This window comes from Schistocerca gregaria, chromosome 2, assembly GCF_023897955.1.
Source record: "Schistocerca gregaria isolate iqSchGreg1 chromosome 2, iqSchGreg1.2, whole genome shotgun sequence".
NCBI classification, from domain to species: domain Eukaryota; kingdom Metazoa; phylum Arthropoda; class Insecta; order Orthoptera; family Acrididae; genus Schistocerca; species Schistocerca gregaria.
The window spans coordinates 63,685,494-63,709,024 of record NC_064921.1 but is presented as its reverse complement, the minus strand read 5'-3'; the positions used below and the strand labels follow the sequence as shown (position 1 = coordinate 63,709,024).

General features: G+C 38.1%; 1 protein-coding gene across 1 annotated transcript in view; it reads left to right on the top strand.

The window, feature by feature from the left end:
- The window catches only part of LOC126336329 (sodium/hydrogen exchanger 9B2-like), a 336,730-nt gene extending 315,778 nt beyond the window's left edge, over positions 1-20,952 (top strand). Inside the window, exons 9-10 of the mRNA XM_049999893.1 lie at positions 859-960; positions 20,521-20,952. Of these exons, the coding sequence (XP_049855850.1) occupies positions 859-960; positions 20,521-20,775 (357 nt within the window). The 3' untranslated portion in view covers positions 20,776-20,952. The remainder of the gene's footprint in view (positions 1-858; positions 961-20,520) is intronic.
- The last annotated feature ends 2,579 nt before the right edge of the window (positions 20,953-23,531 follow it).

Sequence of the window (23,531 nt, the reverse complement as noted above, 5' to 3'; positions counted from 1 at the left end):
CTGGGAAGTGGCGGTGCGGTCCCCTATGGCACTGCGTAGGATCCTACGGTCTTGGCGTGCATCCGTGCTTTGCTGCGGTCCGGTCCCAGGTCGACGGGCACGTGCACTTTCCGCTGACCACTGGCGACAACATCGATGTACTGTGGAGACCTCATGCCCCACGTGTTGAGCAATTCGGCGGTACGTCCACCCGACCTCCCGCATGCCACTAAACGCCCTCGCTCAAAGTCCGTCAACTGCACATACGGTTCACGTCCACGCTGTCGCGGCATGCTACCAGTGTTAAAGACTGCGATGGAGCTCCGTATGCCACGGCAAACTGGCTGACACTGACGGTGGCGGTGCACAAATGCTGCGCAGGTAGCGCCATTCGACGGCCAACACCGTGGTTCCTGGTGTGTCCTCTGTGCCGTGCGTGTGATCATTGCTTGTACAGCCCTCTCGCAGTGTTCGGAGCAAGTATGGTGGGTCTGACACACCGGTGTCAATGTGTTCTTTTTTCCATTTCCAGGAGTGTATATATATAAGGTACATCACTATTTGTTAAAATGAGCACAAATTAACTTGATGTAATAGGCAATATTCAGCAGCACAATACCTGAGGCAATAGTAATCGCAATATTCTAAAAGCATAAACTGATAAAGTAAGTCCACTCTCCCTCAGTCAGCCCACAAAATCTTCAATAAATTACCACAATCTGTCAATCTATATCTTTGGTATTGTTTCAATTTAAATTGTATAGTTAGTTGTCAGAAAGTCCATTTTATTGTAAAATGGAATATTTTGATGTATGTAGTGCTAACATGAAATTTTAAAATACAAAGTGTGTTCTATACATCTGTATCATCATATTTCAGTTCCGCCTGTCTGTCGCCTATATGTCATCAATTGGAATAGGTCTCAGTAGAAAGGAAAAAATATTTATGACCATTTCTTGGATCCCAAAGGCCACTGTGCAGGTAATACTGATATGATGCATCTTTACTATACTTATCTGAAGCTAGCACTTGTAGTTCTAACTATAAATTTTATTGTAGCTGGGTAAATCAATAACTGATCATCAAGCATGTTGCCAAACAGCTAAAGAAACTCAACTTGATAAATTTCTTGCAGAGTATAGTTTACTGTATTTTGCTTCTTATATTTTTACTCATAATGACATTTAAGCAACATCCGTTACAGACACTTGTGTAGCTTTAATACTATGCACAAAAATTGTAGTTGTGCCTCCTGAGATCTTAACTTGCCAACAATACTCTGCTGGCCACCAAAGTGAAACATCACAAAGGATAGCAAAAACAAAATTTCACTTATTTTGTGTATAAAGTATAGTAAGAATAAGAAATTATTGTTTTTGTTGGTGATTTAGAAGTGTGCTGGGAGTAAAAGCTGGCACACACATCTGCTGCCTGTGGCATCAACACTGGCTGCAAAATTAGTGGCTGCAGAGTCAAATTGAATTTGGTGGACATACATGGGTTTGCCATCCCATGCTGCTTTAGTTTTATACCAGTGTTAGTCAATCATAGTGGCTAATGAGTGGTAGCGTCCCAGTCTCTCAGCAATCAATGACCCGGTATTTCCAATAGAGAAGAAATCTTGACAATATTCTGATCACAGCAATTGGCTAGGGCAACAGTCAAACACCCTCTGTACAAATTTAGGTCAGGAGAGAACAAGCAATATGCAGTCTTGTCTTTACTGCTTGACAGATATCTTGGAGATCTCTTAGGTAGAGCACAATAACTAATCTTAATACACTATATATATTAAGGTTGCCATCCATATTACCAGCATGTGAACCAGAGGATACTGTTTTGTGTAACCAATGGTACCCCATAAAATTAAGCCTGTTGCTGGGACTATATGACAATGAAAAATGTAATTTTGCAACATTTGCTCCCCTCAGAGCCCACACATGTGGATGCAATCATCTTGACAGTGTAAGCAGAATCTGTAAAGGTCATATGGAGCCATTCCTGTGTCCAATATCATGGCAACTGACAATGTACCAGGAGAAGGAGGAAGCCAGATAGAAAGTTCAGAACAGTATATTGCAGAGGACTGAACTCTGGCAAAGAGGCAACAAACTTTTGGTGTCCTAAATTACAGAAGCCCAAAGTATTGTGTTTTAACATTGGCAGCACAGTGTCATGAGCAGAGAACAATACAGAGCACTTTTGTGGCACCCTTTTCTCCAAGTAAAATTAACTCTTTTCCTCCAGAATGAGATTTTCACTCTGCAACGGAGTGTGCACTGATGTGAAACGTCCTGGCAGATTAAAACTGTGTGCCAGACTGAGACTCGAACTCGGGACCTTTGCCTTTCGCGGGCAAGTGCTCTACCATCTGAGCTACCGAAGCACGACTCACGCCCGGTACTCACAGCTCCACTTCTGCCAGTATCCGTCTTTTTTTCGCAGGAGAGCTTCTGTAAAGTTTGGAAGGTAGGAGACGGATACTGGCAGAAGTGGAGCTGTGAGTACCGGGCGTGAGTCATGCTTCGATAGCTCAGATGGTAGAGCACTTGCCCGCGAAAGGCAAAGGTCCCGAGTTCGAGTCTCGGTCGGGCACACAGTTTTAATCTGCCAGGAAGCAACTCTTTCCCTTTCTACTGTTAAAAAAACATGAGTTGTTCACATTCCCTTTTTTTAGGTAATTAATGCTAAATGTGTACAGCCATTTCAGTGAGAAGGAAGTTTGTGATAATAATTAAATTCAAAATATTCTCATCCAGTTCTCATTCATCTTTGTTGAAATATGGCTTGCTCTAATATTCAGTGTCATGTAGAAATGTTATTGTCTGTACGTGACAGAAGTGACACTATTGCCTGATGAATTTTTATCCATCCTTTTTCTTTGCCTCTAATTTCAATAAAATTTTACAAATACAGTTTCAACAATTATGGAAAGGACATATTGCTACTCACTGTAAAGATGACACATTGAGTTGCAGACAATCACAAGGACAGATTGTTACATTAAGCATTTGGCCAAAGCCTTCATCAGAAAAGAGAAGCAAACATGCATTCACACCTCTCACACATATAACCACTTTCTCTGGCTGCTCAGGCCAGACTGAAACTGAAATTCATCGAATGGGACCAACAATTTGTAGTTTGACAGGGATAGCAGGGTATGGGTGGTGGTAGAAAGAACACTACTGCCTGATTGTACACACAAGGACTAGAGGTGGCAGACAAGGCTACTTAGTGCAGCATTGAAAGGTTATATGCGAGAGAGGGAAGGGAAAAAATGTAATGGAAAGGAGAGGAATAGATAGGGGCAAATATTGGTGTATGCATTGGCAGAGAGCATTACACAATGAGGATGAGGGGATGTGAGTTGGAAGTAGGTGATTTAGTGAGAGGGGGTGGAAAATTTTGGGTGGAGCATGTGGGAACAGTAGGTTACTGAAGGTTGAGGCCAGGATGATTTAAGAAGTGCAGAAAGTGCTGTAAGTATGGTGGAGGGGAGGATCCAGATGACCCAGGTTGTGAAACAGCCATTAAATCAAGCATATTAAGATCAGCTCCATGTTGGGCAACAGGGTGGTTCACATTGCTCTTGGTGACAGTTTGACAGTGGCCAACCATCCTGGTGGATGACTGATTCGTGGTCATACCAATATAAGAAGCTAATAAATGATTGGAACAGAGATGGTACATAACAACTGCTTTCTCAGCTGTCCCAACTCCTGATGGGGCAGGATAATCCTGTGACAGGGGTGGAATAAGAAGTGCTGGTTGGGTGGATTGGGTTGGTCTTGCACCAGGTCTTCCACAGAAATGTTAACCCTGTGGCTGGGGTTTGGAATTGAGAGTGGCATAGGAATGGATAAGGATATTGTGAATGTTGGGCAGGCAATAGCACACCACTTTACAAGGTGCGGGAAGGATCTTCGGTAGGAACCCCCTCATATCAGGGCATGATGATAGTCAGATCCCTGACAAAGGAGGTGGTTTAGTTGTTCCAGTCTGGAATGGTATTTATGTGGTGAGGGAGGCATTCCCCTTTGTATCTGGTTCTTGGGGGGTGGTGTGAGAGTATTTGGTGTGTGGGGGGTAAGACATGGGAAATCTCTTTCCACACCATATCTGGGGAATTGTCCCTTTCTGCGAATAGATATGCCATCCTCAGGTGGGTACACTATATCGGTGGAATTTTTTGGTGTGGAATGGAGGGTGGTTGGTGGGTTTAAATGTGTAGTCCTCAGAGAGCAGGTCAAAGTACTAGGAGGTGGCACACTGGGTTGAGAAGCACCAAGTGAAATGGATGGAGAGAAGATGTTGAGGTGGTGAAGCAGTGAGGATAGAGTATCTTGGCACTGAGTCTAGATCATGAAGATATCATCGATGAACCTGAACCAGATCAGGGCTAAGGTTTTTGCAGGCTATGAAGGTTTCCTCTAGATGGCATAGGAAGGTGCTATGTGGGTGCCCATGAGTGTGCCACAGATTTGCTTGTATACCTATTGCCCAGAATCTAGCCTCCCACATCAAAAACACCAACCACTTCCTTCACTGACTCTCCACCATCCCCACTCCTTTACCTCCTGGATCCCTGCTCATCACTCTTGATGCCACTTCCCTTTGCACCAACATTTCTCATCCCCATGGTCTTACCCCTACTATACACTACCCCTCCCAACATCCTTCAGACTCTGGATCCACAACCTCATTCCTCATACACCTTACTAATTGTATCATAATGCACAACTACTTCTTTGAAGGGAAGTATGCAAGCAAATCTGGGACTCAGCCAAGGGCACTCACAAGGCACCATCAGGACAACCTGTCATTCCTTCACTACTTTAACACCTTCTCTCCCATCCACTTCACTTGCTCCTTCTCAAGCCAGCATGCCATCTTCCTGGATGTTGACCTCCTGTTCTCTGAGGACTTCATCCACACCCCTGTTCACATTAAACCCACTAACCACCAACAGTACCTGCATTTTGACAGTTTTCATTCCTTCCACACCAAAAAATTCCTCCCATACAGCCTAGCCAATTGGGAATGGCATATCTTAAGTGTCGGCAGCTCCTTTTCACAGTATGGTGGAGGTCTCACAAAAGATTTCACAGACAGGCACTATTCCCCAGACATGGTCCACAAACAAATTTCCTGTGTTATATCATCAAATGCCCCAAATACTCTCACCACCCCCAAGAACTGGCTACAAATGAGGGTCTCCCTTGTTACCCAGTACCACCATGTACTGGAACATATGAACCATGTTCTTCGTCAGGGCTTTGATTATGTATCGTCATTCCCTTGTATCCTTCCCACACCTCCTAAAGTGGTGTTCATCTCCCACCCAACATGTATAACATCCTAGTCCATGCCTATGTTACTCCTAACCTCAACCCCTTGCCACAAGGATCATATCCTGTGGAATACCCAGGTGCAAAATCAGCCCAATCCACACACCCAGCATTTCCTATTTCAATGCTGTCACAGGGTTATCCTAATACATAAGAAATTAGAAAATTTTTATTAAAACTCACATTGGCACAGGCAAACTCAAGTCATGCCAGAGACATAGGCAGAAGCATTAAGCAAAACAGTATGTCTCAATAAGGTCAAGTTGATGACATATTACAACACTGTCTGCCAAGTGAGGCTATGGATTCAGCAGAAAGCAGACTATGACAGAATACCAAAGGTAGTGAGATAAACATATTTGTTAGGTTGTAAGACAATTTGCAAGCAAATCAATCTCTCTCACAAGAGCATATAGCAAGCACCTGACACAGCAATTAGCAGTCTCTTAAGTACTGAATATATTAATAAGGAGGACACATGCAGTCACTGTAAACTGAGCCTTGTGTCACAGCCTCACACCCATTTCCTTTAAATTCTCCAGCTCTCATTGGGATCAATAGCATTCACAGTAATAGCTCGCGAATCCATGATTATGATGATGTAATGAATGTATGTCCTAGATGCTTGAGCACAATCTATGAGCTAACTGAAGATGTTCCCAAAATGATGGCCTTCATCTGATGAACTTCATGCTGCTTGCCAATTGTATGTTGATGGAGGAATGGACTTTTTTTAACAGTGCCACAAAGCAGGATGCTCTCAGCACTGAATTTCAACACAGGAGCAAGCAACAGAGCCTCTCAGGTCCATGCGCCTAATCAACTGTGGTGCTCCAGGTGCTGAAACCTATTAGCTGATAGGGAGGAAATCAATCAGTCACACGACTACTGACATGAGGTTCATCATGGATGGGTTATCAAGGATCATCATAGAATTCAGAATGGGACTGAGGACACTCCAACAGCCAGCACAAGAATCACTTCTTGCTAGGTAAAGTCCACATCTGACAGCTGGCAACCCACCACAGCTCCACAGTTCCTCACAGCATCACCTTGGCATGCAGCTGCTGAGCTGGCCCACAGTCATCAGTTAGGATCTGACACACAGCTGAATGAGTAACAGCTGAGGCTAGTATAGAAGAAAAATTACTTGTAAACATTGAAAATAAATATTTGAACTCTAAATAATGTTTTGCTAGCATTGTTGGCGCTTCACATGTTTCCTACAGCTATCCTGACTTCATGTGGAGGTGTCTATATTTGGGACTCTGTAGAACAGTTTTCATTCATCTCCAAGATTAGTATAATGTTATTGTTAGTGTATTGTATTAATTGGATCAAATAGGTATCTTAAAAATTTATGAACAAAAGTTATGACAATGCCTATTTTATTTTGAAAACTGAGTAAAGAGCCAAAGTAGTTCAACTACATAGCTGTGCATTTACTACAGCAGGTAATTTCAAGAACGTTAATACACCCTAATTACACAGCATATTGTACCAGAACAATGCAAAACTAATAAAAATGATCATTACCAAACTGAAAAGCAAAATATAAATAACACATATAAGTATAATTATTTTTCATTTCCATTTGAATATAAGATTTTTAGCTAAAGTCTCATTGTATAATTGATAAAATGAGGATAGTTATACAAAATTTTCATTCTAAGTGTAAAATTTGGAAAAGTAATGTACACTCCTGGAAATGGAAAAAAGAACACATTGACACTGGTGTGTCAGACCCACCATACTTGCTCCGGACACTGCGAGAGGTCTGTACAAGCAATGATCACACGCACGGCACAGCGGACACACCAGGAACCGCGGTGTTGGCCGTCGAATGGCGCTAGCTGCGCAGCATTTGTGCACTGCTGCCGTCAGTGTCAGCCAGTTTGCCGTGGCATACGGAGCTCCATCGCAGTCTTTAATACTGGTAGCATGCCGCAACAGTGTGGACGTGAACCGTATGTGCAGTTGACGGACTTTGAGTGAGGGCATATAGTGGGCATGCAGGAGGCCGGGTGGACGTACCGCCAAATTGCTCACCACGTGGGGCATGAGGTCTCCACAGTACATCGATGTTGTCGCCAGTGGTCGGCGGAAGGTGCACGTGCCCGTCGACCTGGGACCGGACCGCAGCAACGCACGGATGCACGCCAAGACCGTAGGATCCTACGCAGTGCCGTAGGGGACCGCACCGCCACTTCCCAGCAAATTAGGGACACTGTTGCTCCTGGGGTATCGGCGAGGACCATTCGCAACCGTCTCCATGAAGTTGGGCTAAGGTGCCGCACACCGTTAGGCCGTCTTCCGCTCATGCCCCAACATCGTGCAGCCCGCCTCCAGTGGTGTCGCGACAGGCGTGAATGGAGGGACGAATGGAGACATGTCGTCTTCAGTGATGAGAGTCGCTTCTGCCTTGGTGCCAATGATGGTCGTATGCGTGTTTGGCGCCGTGCCGGTGAGCGCCACAATCAGGACTGCATATGACCGAGGCACACAGGGCCAACACCCGGCATCATGGTGTGGGGAGCGATCTCCTACACTGGCCGTACACCTCTGGTGATCGTCGAGGGGACACTGAATAGTGCACGGTACATCCAAACTGTCATCAAACCCATCGTTCTACCATTCCTAGACCGGCAAGGGAACTTGCTGTTCCAACTGGACAATGCACGTCCGCATGTATCCCATGCCACCCAACTTGCTCTAGAAGGTGTAAGTCAACTACCCTGGCCAGCAAGATTTCCGGATCTGTCCCCCATTGAGCATGTTTGGGACTGGATGAAGCGTCATCTCACACGGTCTGCATGTCCAGCACGAACGCTGGTCCAACTGAGGCGCCAGGTGGAAATGGCATGGCAAGCCGTTCCACAGGACTACATCCAGCATCTCTACGATCGTCTCCATGGGAGAATAGCAGCCTGCATTGCTGCGAAAGTTGGATATACACTGTACTAGTGCCGACATTGTGCATGCTCTGTTGCCTGTGTCTATGTGCCTGTGGTTCTGTCAGTGTGATCATGTGATGTATCTGACCCCAGGAATGTGTCAATAAAGTTTCCCCTTCCTGGGACAATGAATTCATGGTGTTCTAATTTCAATTTCCAGGTGTGTATATATTATTCTTCATTTTTAATTCCGCTTTACTCATTTTAAATAGTCAGACATGTTTCCAACGTTCTGTTGGTATAAATTAGTAGTCAGAAACATTACAAATATTTTCCACAACTAATTTTTCTACCATTTACATTATTGTTTTATCCCAAGTTAACTCTCCTCTCAGCTGCCAGAACCACAGGAACCATATAATTGAATTATCAACTATCAACATTTCCAAACACAAACATCTACTTCTTGATATGAATGAAAGCGGCACACCTCAGAATACATTTTCCTAACCATAAAAATTTACATCTTCTACATCATCAGCATCAAAATCATTAGCTAACAGTATCATCATTACATAATCAATAGCATCATTATTAGCGTATCCCATCTACGATCAGTATTTCCTCAACATCTCACAAAGACACTACATTGCAACATAACATCAAAGCATAATTCACTACCCAACAGCTTCATATTAAAGAAAATATCTTAACCATAGTACATCATTATTCAAACCATTATCAGTTATGGTACATATTCATAATTTCTCAAAATATTATCATCATTTATAAAGTTAATTTACATTTCAGCTTTCACTTACCACAATTTTCAAAACTTTCCGTACCTATGTAGGCTGAAAAACAATTTTCTTCCTTAAATGTTACTCATTGCCTACTATTATTGGAACAATGCTTCAAAAGTGGCAGCTATAGAAGAAATTTCATCTTAAAGGCTTTTACTTACAAGTAGATTTTAAAACCATTTCATTTCTTCCATAGCAACTCAAATGCTCACTGTAAATCCATAATATGGCAACAGTAGCTACTACATCTGACTTGTCTTACAATAACTTTTTTCCATGAGACTTCCAAACAGATTCACATTCCCATAAATAAAGTATAGCAGTACCCCTAATATCTCCAAAGCCATGTACAAATATTCCGATTAAATGACACACCACAGAAATCTAAAATGGTATTAAAAGACATTTTTCTCCAAATTATTATTTATTATTATTATTATTTCTTTCTTATCTCAGATGTTATGTCTGGTCAAAAGTTGAAAGTGACGCTGACCTTGATCAAGCGTGACTTCCTTTTAACTGTACGGTATATGTTATATTGCGTTTAGGAACTTTCGGGTAATTGAATATGTATCAATAATTACGGATTTCGTAAATAAAATAGGAAGAAACTTCCACATGGGAAAAATATATTAAATCTTTGTTTTTAATATAATTACCGATTTCTGTAGTTGTATATATAAGTTTGGATGTGGCTGTATTGCATTGATGTACTGGTGAATATTGTGTGGTATGACTCCTGTAGTTGATAGTATAATTGGTATAATGTCAACTTTACCCTGATGCCACATATCCTTGACTTCCTCAGCCAGTTGGATGTATTTTTTTCAATTTTTTCTCCTGTTTTCTTTTGTATATTTGTTGTATTGGGTATGGATATTTCGATTAGTTGTGTTAATTTCTTCTTTTTATTGGTGAGTATGATGTGAGGTTTGTTATGTGGTGTTGTTTTATCTGTTATAATGGTTCTGTTCCAGTATAATTTGTATTCATCATTCTCCAGCACATTTTGTGGTGCATACTTGTATGTGGGAATGTGTTGTTTTATAAGTTTATGTTGTAAGGCAAGCCGTTGATGTATTAGTTTTGCTACATTGTCATGTCTTCTGGGGTATTCTGTATTTGCTAGTATTGTACATCCGCTTGTGATGTGATCTACTGTTTCTATTTGTTGTTTGCAAAGTCTGCATTTATCTGTTGTGGTACTGGGATTCATGTGATTTCATGAACATAACTTACTACCATACATGACACTAAGTCATTAACTGAATGTTTCTTCAACATTTCTTCCATGTACATCAATAATTATCTTTGGCCTCATAAAGCCCTAACACATTTCCATTCAGCATCTTCTTATGATATACTCTTCTTATCATACAAGTCCCTACAAATCTTTATTAACAGCAATAAACTTGCCTTACAGAAACACCATGACATCAGTATAACATTCATTTTTGCATCACCATATTACAGATAACAGTTCCAGCAACATGATTATTATATTCATTATCACCTACTTCACACTAATCAGGATGGGAGTATATTGATTTCTCATAAACTTGATGTTCTATGGTGGATGACAAATTTCATGTTATATGTGGAATGAGTGACAATAATTGTTACTCATAATAAAAACTTGCATTCAGATCTTTGCTTCCAGCATTATCTCTGAGAAGTTTTGAATTCTTTTATTTATCACTAATTGTCAGTATGCAAATAGAAATCAAACTAACAAACTCACTGTCTTTTTAATAATGAATACAGTTTTGCAAGTCATTCTAAAATAATAAGTTTTTGCATATAGGTCAATACATGCATTCATTTCAAAATAATTTAGTATAACTAAATAAAACAGAAAAACAGTAAATAATTGAAAGTTCCAAAATCTGTAATCATCTCCAACAGGACATGGTAATAAATAATTACATAGTACTTAGAAAAATCACTAAGTACATTATTCAGTGTATATCCTCACGTACATCACAGTAAATAACTAAAAGTCCTCATTACACAGAAGATAAGCCAATAGAATAGTTTGTTCACTTATGATCACAAATTTGTATGCAGTTAATCATTTTTCTTCTAAAACAATCAGTTTAAGGTTTTTGAATTATAGACAATTATCTAGAAAACTCTTTGTGTCCATAATGAGAGAAAAAATATTGTCACATCTCTTTTGTTTTATGTACAACTTATCAACTTACCAACAGATCTCCATGGCCTCTCATTTAGTACAATTTTCAGAATTTTTTCCCTTTTAAAGTCAAATTCAAAAATAATTTTATTGTCTTGCTTTCCATGACTTAACATAAATTTCCTACTACACTTCATGTTCAGTGTTTCTTTTAAGCTTATTAACAGAGCAGAAATGTGTACCCTTTCACTACTAAGTAACATGATTTTACTTTCATATACTGACATTTTTCGTGCAATGCCAAGAAAAGATCATCATTTTGATACTGTTCATCACAACTAAACAACTGTCTGTCTGAACTGTTTAACGGCACTGAAATTTGCAACTTCAAATTATAAAATTGTGCATCAAAATTTGGTATTGTTGTAAACATTTCACTAACATTACTATATACTACATTACTAGAGACATGTCTGCAGTGTTCAAAACTGACCAAATATTCACTGTAGTATATCAACCACCAATTCTGCTGTAACTGACTACAAAAGTTTAATCAATTTTCAGAAAAAAGATGCATGTTTGAAAATGTCAGCTATTTCTCTCCATACAGATTGTTTGCAAGTAATAGCTTCCAAACAGTCCTTAGAATCTGAGTCTGAAAGTTTCTAGCTAACTTCATCACAACTGTTGCCACCTCAGTATGAATCTCCAGCTATTTCTTCTTGAAGACTCCAGTAAAATGCGTGATACTGTTCCCTGATAATGGCACTGTGGCATGGATCCAGGAGGTCTTTTACCTTCTCTTCCTGAAGTTTTAGTGCTAGATGGTATTTAGGTTCCTACTGGAAGATTGTATCAGAATTTCAGGATTTTCTGGAAACTGGCAAACTTCTGAATTGTTGATTATGGAAATGCTTGAAGAAGATGTGGTTAACATCACTTTTGCGATATTGAAGTTGTGTCACTTTAAGCCATTCTACTTGATTTCCTTCACTGTCAATTTTGGTATTCTTAAACTTTTCCTTCTGCATAGCACCAAAATCCAAAAAGTTCTTCTGGTCCATTTCAGTAACTTCATACAGTCTTTGTTTTGTAGCAATATGAGCTACAGTATACCACCCTGAAGGGTCATAAATATTAACATTTTTTGCAGCCCTCTCTATACGGTCATGGACTGAATCACACTCAATTAAAAAGTGGCCAGGCTCAAAGAAGCACTGCTGTATCACCGGGATGTTCAATGTTTGGAGAGCATGAAGGAACATGGTACTCATGTTGACATTTCAGTTCTGTCCACCACAAGTGTCAGAGAACAAAACAACTGGATGGCCATCTGAAATCTTCTGGAGTTCTTGAAATACACATGATGCTACTTCAGTTGAGCCGAGTTTAGCCACACCTTCATGCCACATGTAATTTCTAGCTTTCCTGGTTAACAGTATTGTATACTGTGAGATTGTATACCGCCAGTCTTCTTTTGTAAGAAATGGCTTTAGCTACTATGTGTGGACAGTATCTCACAGCTTCTAGGTCAAACTTCAATAAATGACATTCTCCTGCTTTGGCCCACTCCTTCAATTCATTTTTTAGTACCCTAGCAACCTCCTTTCCCTTTAGGTGTTCTGAGTGCTGGTCTTTCTCTGCCTCTTGATTTTCTTCAGAGAGATTTTGAAAGCAATAGCAGTCGTCACATACATCTTTTCTTGGTAGTTTGTGCATTATTTGTATATTCATATCTCCTAGTAAGAACTGTCGCACAGTGCTCTGTCAGCAGTAATGTGATGGAATGGTAGGAAATGATTTTATATGGTTCCTTATTCTCTCCCTTGCCTTGTCGGATCTCCTTATACCTGGACGATGATGACCCCTCTTGTCAGCAGACAGAATCATGTTGCTGCTGTCCCTTTTCTTCTGTATATATCACATAAATGTTTCTGATATATTTAAAGTGCTAAGGAAAAAGCCTAGACACTCTAGAACTTCACTACCATTTTTCAGGAGAATGTACTTCGTGACATTTCATCGAGACTGCACACCTGCAGAACGTGACCTTGCTTTAGGTACCACCTTAATAAGGGGAACTAAATACTGTTTTCTAAATCTTTCATCATCCAGAATCCTTGGAACATCTGTCTCCCTTCAGTCTTGCTGATGTTCTCGCTACACTTTCTCTAGCATTTGGAACAATCCTTGTACTTAAATGATCTGGCTGGTACATCTTTATTAGCAGTTGATCTGTATGCCTTTCCTGACTGCCTATTCATTTTTCTTTTGTTGTTTTTCCATTTTTCAGTGTTCTTACTTCTTTTTCTCGTTTTATTTTCCTTGCCAACTTCATTTCCTCTGTCAGATTGCCCATGTTCTTGATCATTAGACTCAACGGTCACTGGATTAACTTCTTCCTGTTGCATGTTCATTAACATCACAAAACCTTTGCCCACACAAATTGAAGAATCAGGACTGAATAGCTGATTTGTCAGTGAATGTGGATTTCCGTATGGTATTTCCTTTGTGACATTGCCTGGAAAGGAGAAAATTATATTACTGATGCTAGTGCCTTACCTAGCATAATATACCACATTAATCAACTATGAATCTTACAATCCCATTGCATTTTAAAAATTATGACTTGTGATGATTACGGCAAAGTGCACCACTTCACCCAAAGACAATAAATGTGGCCCTAGCTCTACTGAAATGCACATGTGTTATTATTTTAGTAACATCACAGTTAGGAGAAGAAATAAATCAGAATGTAATTAAGGATCACTAAGAAAATGCGTACACACAACCATATTCAAACAATAATCTCAGTATATGTAAATGTATTTTGTTGTCAAATAATTTGTGACTAAGAAATTAGTATTTGAAATGTTAAACAAGACCCATGGATTATCATTTTGCTTGCCAAGGTTTTCTAAAGATAGTAGCAATTTCTGTTGAACTACAGCTCTCCTTTTCTTTGGCCTCGGAGATGGTGATGGTGGTGATGATTATGAAGAATCCATGCTGTTTTCGGGTAAGTAATCATCTGATGAACCCGAACTAAGCACTTTGAAATCATCACAATCTTCTTCAGTTAACTCTTGCAGTCGTTTCACTTCGGAACAGTTTTGTATTGCAGATGAGGTTTCACCATTCTTTTCTTGTGCTTCTGTAATTTCTACAATACAGTATACAGACAATGAATGGGAATCAAGTCAATGAAACTAATGATATGTAGCTCTGGGGATGATTATCTCATAGATAAAATTAATAGTAATCCATCTTACCTTCATCGGATGTAGAATTACTTTCACTGTGGTAATTTTGCATCACTAGCTCAACCATTCTCCTTCCCCGTACAGTAATTTTTTATCTAACAGAAAGCACACTAACAACAACCTCTTCACAGTGAATACCACACGCAACTAAACAAAATTTGACATGACAATGACAGCAACGTGACTGCGTTGACAATGCTTACAAAGGACACTAATTGTTTAGCATTTCTCCACTTATTGATTCATGCCAGGTAAATATAACGGCCTGAAACTTCGTACATAAAGTGTTTTGAGAACTGATGAACAGACAAAAGATTCAGCAGGGAGGCGTGATGCGAAGTTTTTACTTGGTGTCGCAAGCTTTGTTCTTGTCTGCTAGACAGCATATAATACTCTTTCAGCAGACAGGAAAATAGTACACAAATTCAGTAAAATTGTATTATAAAAAACAAGCAGATAATGGTATCTGCCGAATACAAACGTATTTCAAAATTTACTTCATGAAGTAAGCAGTCAGAGGAACGTAAGTGCCAATACATTTTGCTGATCTGAAAATAGAGATGACCTGACTCAAGACAGAAGAACGTAAGAGTCAATACATTTATCTGTCTCTAAATTAAGCTCACAACTTGGAGATATACAGCAGCTTTTTCTCGCAACAAGAAGAGATAGAGATACGCTGTTTTGACACAACAAGGACCTGATTACTGTGAGGACATACATTAAAAAAACCAAAGATAGCATTTTTCGAGATACGTTCCTCTGACTCTCACACGAAGATATGCATACCAGAAAGCCTGATGACAAATAGGCAAAACATGCAGGATAGAGCATATTAGGAGAAAGCATTTTGTTTCGCAATTCCCATATTTTCTCCCTCCTTCATTATTCACTGGTTCATTCTTTAAAATCGTGTGGTTTCTTCTCCCACAGTTCTGTCAAGTTTGTCAACATATTTAAGAATCCTTTCATAGAACCATCAGACCCATTAACTAAATCCCTTGCAATCTCTCATGTAATCTTCCCTTTAAGAACATCCATCAGGGTAGTTTCATCAAAAGCTTTCAATAAGTGAACTAGTTTTTTTCAGAAAGTTTTCATCCACATATTTGTGAATAGAACCATTCAAGAATTCACTCTTCATTCTTGTCTCCTCAGAGTCTGATCAGATTTCCTTCATAGAATCTTTTTCGAAATCAGCAGAGTTAACTATTGTTCAAAGCTCTGAATTGTTCAGGACAATGTTTTCTTTTTGAGAACCTTTAAGACAATTTTTAAATTGTTCATTATTCCAGACACAAAATTGTCCTTAGATTGTTGTTAGTAGTAAACTAGATACAAACTATCATTTGGAAAACTTTTCACCAGGATATTACCCCACGTTATTACATTGGCATAACACAATTTTTTAGGCACAAAAGTTCCTTGAATTCCCAAGCTTTGGGCCAACTGGGGATATTTGACTTTCAAAGATACTGACAGCTTTAACTGACTTGTGTTCCACTTCGTTAATTTTTAAATCTACTTTTGTAAATTTTCCCTGCATCTCAATACCTAAATTAACAACTTTATTTTCCACTTCTTTGTGTGCAGTTTCCAATTCTTCAGTAACCTGATCTTTCTTACACATTTTTGTAATAAATTCAGTTTTTAATATGATTAGCCTGTTTTTGACTACATCCACTTTAGTATCCACACCCTTTATGCTAGCCTCAGGTTTACTATTTAATTCAGTATTTGATTAGTGCTGACATACATTTTATCTTCAATGGTTTTGAGTCTTTCATTGTTTGCTTCTAACTGATCACCAGTTTCATTAACTAAATCCCTTGCAATCCTAAAAGCTTTAAGGTGGCTGCTACTGTTCTATTCTTGCTTCTAGATGATCTCTTATTTCATCCTTAAAAACTTTCAACTGTTCAGATACCTGGTCACTATTAACTTTCACATGCACAGCATTTTGATTTTGAATACCTTCAAATTGTTTATTAGTATTTCCTGCTAATCTTGTTTCTAATTGAGCACTATTAATTTTCATCTGTTGACCTATTTGTCATGAAAATTACTTCAAAGTTTTGAAAAGATCTATAGATTTTCCTGTCTACACTGTCTGCCATCTGATTCATATCTAGACTCCCCTACTCCTTCATCATCTTCTGACGCAACTCTTCTGACCTTAATGTGTGTTAATGAACAGGAACACCACGTAACACAGATGTGATTATTTTTAATCTGTTTCCTCCTATGATGCACTGCTGCCTCTGTAGTCCTTTTTTACTTTCATCCAGTATTTGCTATTGTTGTTTGGAATGAATTTCATTTATGGCAGCATCACTCTCATATTGTCTATCTGTCCATTCAACAGGCAATGTCCTTTCGCAGCGTAAGTTTCCCTCTGAAAAAGGCCAACATTTGTGTCTCAATCTAATGCTTCAGATCCTGGAAAAGAGCATCTAAATGGGGCCTTAGCCAGCTGGTGTAATAAAGTAACATAAATTGTTGACTCTCGTGCACTTCCTTTGTGCTTCACCTGTGATTTTGTGCTTTTATGGACACAATAAAGAGTACCATTTAAATGTAGAAAATAAAATACTCATCTTATTTGCATCTGTTTGTCACAGTTGTTGACTTCAGGGTGATTCTTGAGATACCTGAGTTGTTTTTACAGTCAGTGAGAAAACTAACAACTGCCCTTTTTCAGAATTTGTTGGGATACACAGATGAAAACATAGTAACAACAGCATTTCTAGCTTCCACCATTTCACCACCCTCTTCCACAGCTCTTCAAAAAACAAGATATATTTGGCACACAGCACTAGCATTTATATTAAACCGCTTTGTTCTTGAATATTCTGGAATATTACTATCAAATTAATTTATATATTAAATATCTGGTACATACAAACAGTGAATAAAGTGCACTACTGGTTCTTAAGAACTCTGCAAATCATAACTGTGATAGTAAAATTTTTTAATAATATCATAATAACAATAAAATGTCCAAAATATTTGATTAGAAAAGTTATTTGTGTTTTGCAAAGTTGCAATTTTTATGTATGTAACAAAATTTTGAGTGAAATTACGAGCACTTTTACAGTCAGGTGATCAAATATTAACTGGTGAATAATAAAATACTGCTGAATACATTATGGAACAGATTTGGAAATTCATAAGTACATTTTGTTTCTTTGAAACTAATCATTATTAGACTGAAATTAAATTATATATTTTTGGCATACTAATGTCCTTTAATTTGCTTTAGGACTGTTTTAATATATAATTAATAGGATGGTTATTATCTTGTGACTTTATGTTCAGTTGGCAAACTTCATAAATAAACCTGAAATTTATATAATTTGAAAACTACTTTCATTGGTTGAACATCTCATTTTAAATTTGGTATGAAAGTGCTATTTTAAAATTCTTTAAATCTGTTTCCCCTGGTAATGGTCTGTTATAATGTCCAAAAATTTGGTCACCATATATAAGGCACAGAAGTTAAACTGGGTTTGAATTTCCACTCTTGAAAAAACATAAACAAGCAGTCCCAGCAGATAGTCAATAGGCTCCAGTCACTTTCTTTACATTGCCTCAGAGGGATCACATACTGGGGCCATTCTGGGTATATGTGCATTTTTCAGGACAGATGGTTGTAACACGTGAAGATACCAAAACTAAGAATACATCAGAGCCAATTGAAACAGCAAAGTTGCAACTTGTAGCACCATAACTGCCAATCTCACTGCCCAAGATGAGTCACATGGGTCATGCTTCTGTCTTTAGTCTTGGCACAAAGATCATCACACTAAATATTAATTTTTATGTCACTCCTGGTACTAGACAATATTACTATGATGCTCTCTTGCTTGGATCCTCACATGATGATCTTCCCCACACTTAGACACTAGCTAAGAATACTATTCAACATTATTGCACATGTGCTGTTGCACTAGACTGTCTTCAGGTCATTTATCATTTAGTGCCAATATTGTGTCTCTTTATTCTCAGTATTGTAGCTTTCTAATTGTGGACTCCTCACATTTCAATAAATATTTACATATCACACCAAAAACAAATGTCCTGTATAAACCAAGATATATTCATATGGCAGACCCATTTTCTAGAGTCTTATCATTCATTTCTATCAGAATGCAGTTATATGCATCTGTTGTGTCCTTTGACACTGACAAGGCTTACTGGCATTTGCTTTCATAATTTCACTTCATTTGATGGCTCTTCACTTTCCAAATTTGATGTTAGTACAGATCTTTCCTCTCATGCAAGTGAGAGTATTACTGAGCTTGGATTCTGGTATCTGTTTGCAATGTTAATTAATTACTAATAGATATCATATTCTCCACATCCTCTTGAGTTTTAATTCATCTGGGAAATTTTTTGTGGGCATTGAAATTTTTACAGACAGTAGTCTGTCTTGGATGACCTGAAAGAAAATTTTTGAAAGCTAAATCAAACAGTGAAATATCCAGGACAGAATAATGACAATATTATGAAAAAAGGGTTACATTGCTACTCACCATATAATGGAGATTTTTAAATGCAAACAGGCACAACAAAAAGAATGCTATACATTTGAATTATCAGCTAACAAGCTTTCTTCTAAAGTAGAAAACACACACACACACACACACACACACACACACACACACACACACACACACACACACACACAGACATGTAAAATGTGGAGCAGCTCTGTCATGCTGGAAATATGTGGCAGTCCCAGTGGGAAAACGATCATCCTCAAGGTGTTCCAGCAAATGAATTTTCCAAAAATATGCAAGTAATTTTGTCCCATCATTCACTCTTCTAGACCTATTAACATGTCACCCATTGTGCACACCAAACACATGTTGAAAAATGAACCTGGAATTTTGTTTCCAGTGTGGCATGTGAATTTTTCTGTAACTGAGTATTATATGTGTTGTTGACTACATTCCATGTAAACATGGCTTAATCAGAGTGCAATATAGATGAAAGCAAAGGACAATTATCATTTAATCAACGACAAAATTCAAGTTGTTTGGCACTGTCAGCAATGTGAAGAATGTGAACATGATGTATGTGAAATGGGTGCAAGTTTTACACCTGTAAAATTCCTCATACACATGCTTGTGGGACATTGACACATGTAGAAAGTTGCTTTGTGCTGTAAGCTGGAGCTTTTCACAATATGTTGCTGTTTCTACATGAGTTGTTGGACTGCACATTCAAAAAAAAAAATGGAACTTGGAAGAATACTTGTTTCATGCAATGTGCTCAAAAATCTGGTAAACACTCTATGAGCAGGAACTCAAAATGTTGGAATGCGCCAATAGTATTCTTCTGCTGCAGCAGAAGCCCTACTGTGCCAGGAGTTGCAAACATACAGCACATCTGCACATTCTTCATTGTTGTAGATGTGTAAAATTTTAGCCATTGCAGGTACAAACACAAACAACCAATGCTTCTCTCTGATGCACTCCCACTTCTTCACGCCACTGCACTCACAATACAGTGTGAGCAGCTTTGTGTTCAGATGGCTAGTTTATTGCCATTAAGACGTCCTGACCAATGAGGTTGAAAGAAACAAGGTAGATTGCACTAGAATAAAACATGGAAGAGTTTGGGAGTGTAAGACACACATATGCATGCCACTACTACAAAAATAAATGTACATTAATTAATGGGATGCACATCTCTCTCTCTCTCTCTCTCTCTCTCTCTCTCTCTCTCTCTCTCTCTCTCTCTCTCTCTTAACAGTGAGTGTGTGTGTGTGTGTGTGTGTGTGTGTGTGTGTGTGTGTGTGTGTGTTGTGTGTTTTAAAGCTCAGCAGATTATTGTACAATTCTGTATGTCTAAAGCTGCTCAGAATCTCTTCTTCCTAGCCAGTAGTGATCTATCCCTTTATTGTTGATATTTTTATATTGTTTCTTAGTTTAATCAGTTCTAGTTTGTATTCTATAGCATATCCAATCATGAACAAAATAAAAGCAGTATGGACTTAGACAATCCAGGAGAATTCATCTTACTACTGATATGTGTATTTCATCTGCAGCTCTGTAAGTGTAAAATCATATGTAATGAACTATTCCATTCCAGGCTGCATTTGGACCACTGGTCTTGGACTTGATGCTTCACATTGATGCAAGTGAAGAGGACAAGTTGACAGCTACCACAATTTCCATTGTTTCAGCTGTAAGTGTATTACTGTTTGGCTCAATAGGAACAGTGGGAATCATGCTTGGTGGAAGACATCTCTTGCAAAAATCTGAACAACTAGAATCAGTGAGCCCATCATCTTTATACACACAACCCACATCTTCAGACCAACAACGTGCTAATACCTCAGTATAATATTCACAAACCCAGTGTATTTTATATACTGTAATCTACATTATAAGAGTCTAAGCAATTGTACGAGAATATACTAGCAGTTATGTATGTACATGAATGTTATACATTGAGACTGTGTAAACATGTATATTGTATGAAGTTCTGTTTTATGTAATATATAAAATGATCTCTAGGAAAGTGGAACATACTTATTTAAATGGTAAATTAAATGAACTTAGATTAATCAGTAATTTAAAGAAAAATGTACGATTTATTAAACAAAGAGGGAGGAAGAAGTAAAATGGGAGGATACTTGTAGACAAAAAAATAGTTCCTAGGAGCAAGTATAGATGAACATGGCAAGAAGACATTTCTTCACTCTGAAATTAGTTAATATAACCAGCTAAAGATATTCTTGTGAAATTCAGGCATCACACTGCCTTTAGAAGAAACTTCAACTGTCTAACTGCTAAAGCTATCACTGACCACAATCCATCCTTTTCTAGTAAATTGTATTGTCACTCTGACACCTTTATAAACACCACATATCAGATACCTTACTATGCAAACAATATTTTCCTGAATCTTGTTCCAGATGTTTTCTGTACATTATTGGCCTTTATTTAACTGGTAAGAACTCAGTTTGGCTTCTCTAAAGGATCCTCCACAGAACAAGCAATAGAAAACACAACAGTTGAAGTCCTACAGTAGCTAAAGATGAAAAATTGTCCACTTGGTAGATTTTGTGAACTTTTCAAAGCCTTTGACTATGTGAATGACAAAATTCTAGTTAGCAAACCAAAATTTTATTGTGTTAGTCCCAGCTCTCTAGCAACGTGGAGTCTTACCTTCATATCAGAAACCACAGGATGTCATTGATAGATGGTTTCACAAGTTTCAGACTGTAGTATATGTTCCCTTTTTTCTTTCTGTCCATCTAGTCTTTTCTTACTATAATCTCCAAAAATAAATATCTTACAAATTGCTGTAACACACAATACATCAGAAAAAAATCAAGTCTTTAAAAGTGAGACCACCTGTGTTTCTACCAAGACAAAATAATAGTTTCACATTGTAGGACAAGCAATATGCAGTGCATATTTCCATATTATAAGAATTCTCTTAATAAAGATGGCTTCAGTAAACACATTCAGTAAGTTCTTCCATTTCCTGCACAGTTTAACAGAAGAACCTGAAGACACCTGCAGTATTACGAAAGCATCATTCCTCTGTCAACCTCTGTGGTGGAATTCTCGCATATATATTGCATTTGCACAAAATCTTCCTCATGTTGATGTACTTTAAAATAGGATAAAACTAATTTCAATATGGGGAAAATAACATTTAATGTGCCACAAGGGTCAGTAGGCTACTGCATATACTCTTCTCAATGTCCATTTACTTGAATGGGCAGTTCAAAAACTATTACATTTACCAATGACACAAGCAAAATAATTACGGGCCCAAATACAATTATATCAGCTACAAGTTGTATGATACCTGAGCAGCCCTACAAGTGGTTTATGGTTAAGAGTCTTCAGTTTTACTCACATAAAGACCAATAATATGTCATTTAAAACAGATCTACTTGCCCAACACATAGATATTAACGTAAATTTCCTTGGAGATTAGCCCAACTACTAGTTAATGTAGTATCAACATATCTGTATTACTAAATAACTAACCTATATTTTCCCAAACAAAAGTGTTGGTATGTTGATAGACACACACACACACACACACACACACACACACACACACACACACACACACACTTCTTTCCTGATGAAGCAACCGTGGGTTGCCAAAGCTTGAATTTTACGTGTGTGTTTGTATTTGTTTGTGTGTCTATCAACATACCAATGCTTTCATTTCTTAAGTTACATCATCTTTGTTTATAGATATATTTTTCTCACATGGAATGTTTCCCACTATTATATTCATAAATGACTAACTTGGTTTACAAGTATTACACTTAAAAACTGTGTGTATGTCATTAGACAGTGTAATTCACGGCACACAAATACCTAGAATATATTTACTGAGTATTTAAGAATGAGAGCAATTAGCAACTTCCAATTATACTTAACACACAATTTCAAACCTTTTTCAAGCTTTGTCTTGCTGACAAACCACCCCCCCCCCCCCCCCCCACTGAACTTGCCACAAAATAGATTAGCAAAGGTTGGATCTTAAAGTTATATTTGTTAAAATATAGGTAATATACAGAAGTAACTTTTTGCAAAATAATTTTTATACCATCAGTAGTTTTTGAGATATCCATATTTTAAGAAACGTCCATTTTTGCCATTTGCAGAATTGATGGGGTAAATCCGACCCCCTATTTGTTTGGCTGGTTTTGCACAGAAATAGTTCTAAATGAATGGTTTTTTGGGAAATAATTATAAGCAATTATGTTTTTTACATCAATGAACAAAATGTATTCAAAAATAATAATGTTTAGAGTACTAACTGTACTGAAAGTTACATGAATGTAAATTTTAATTGAAAAAAGATGATTTCATTGAAAGAGAAGAATTAATTAATTAATCTGAGTCTGATTGGATATTGAAATATCTTATTTGCGAACATTTGGTTTGATTTGAATGTCTGGTTGGCAGCGACATTGATTGATTTTCGGCTTTTGTTTGATTGTTGGACTTTTTTCGGTAACCTCTTTTGCCTTCTTGGCTTTATTGCTGGCCTTCTTTGTATGATTCACTAACTGGTTTCACACAGCTTCTGCCACTTCAGAAATGGTTTCATCTGAGGTAAGG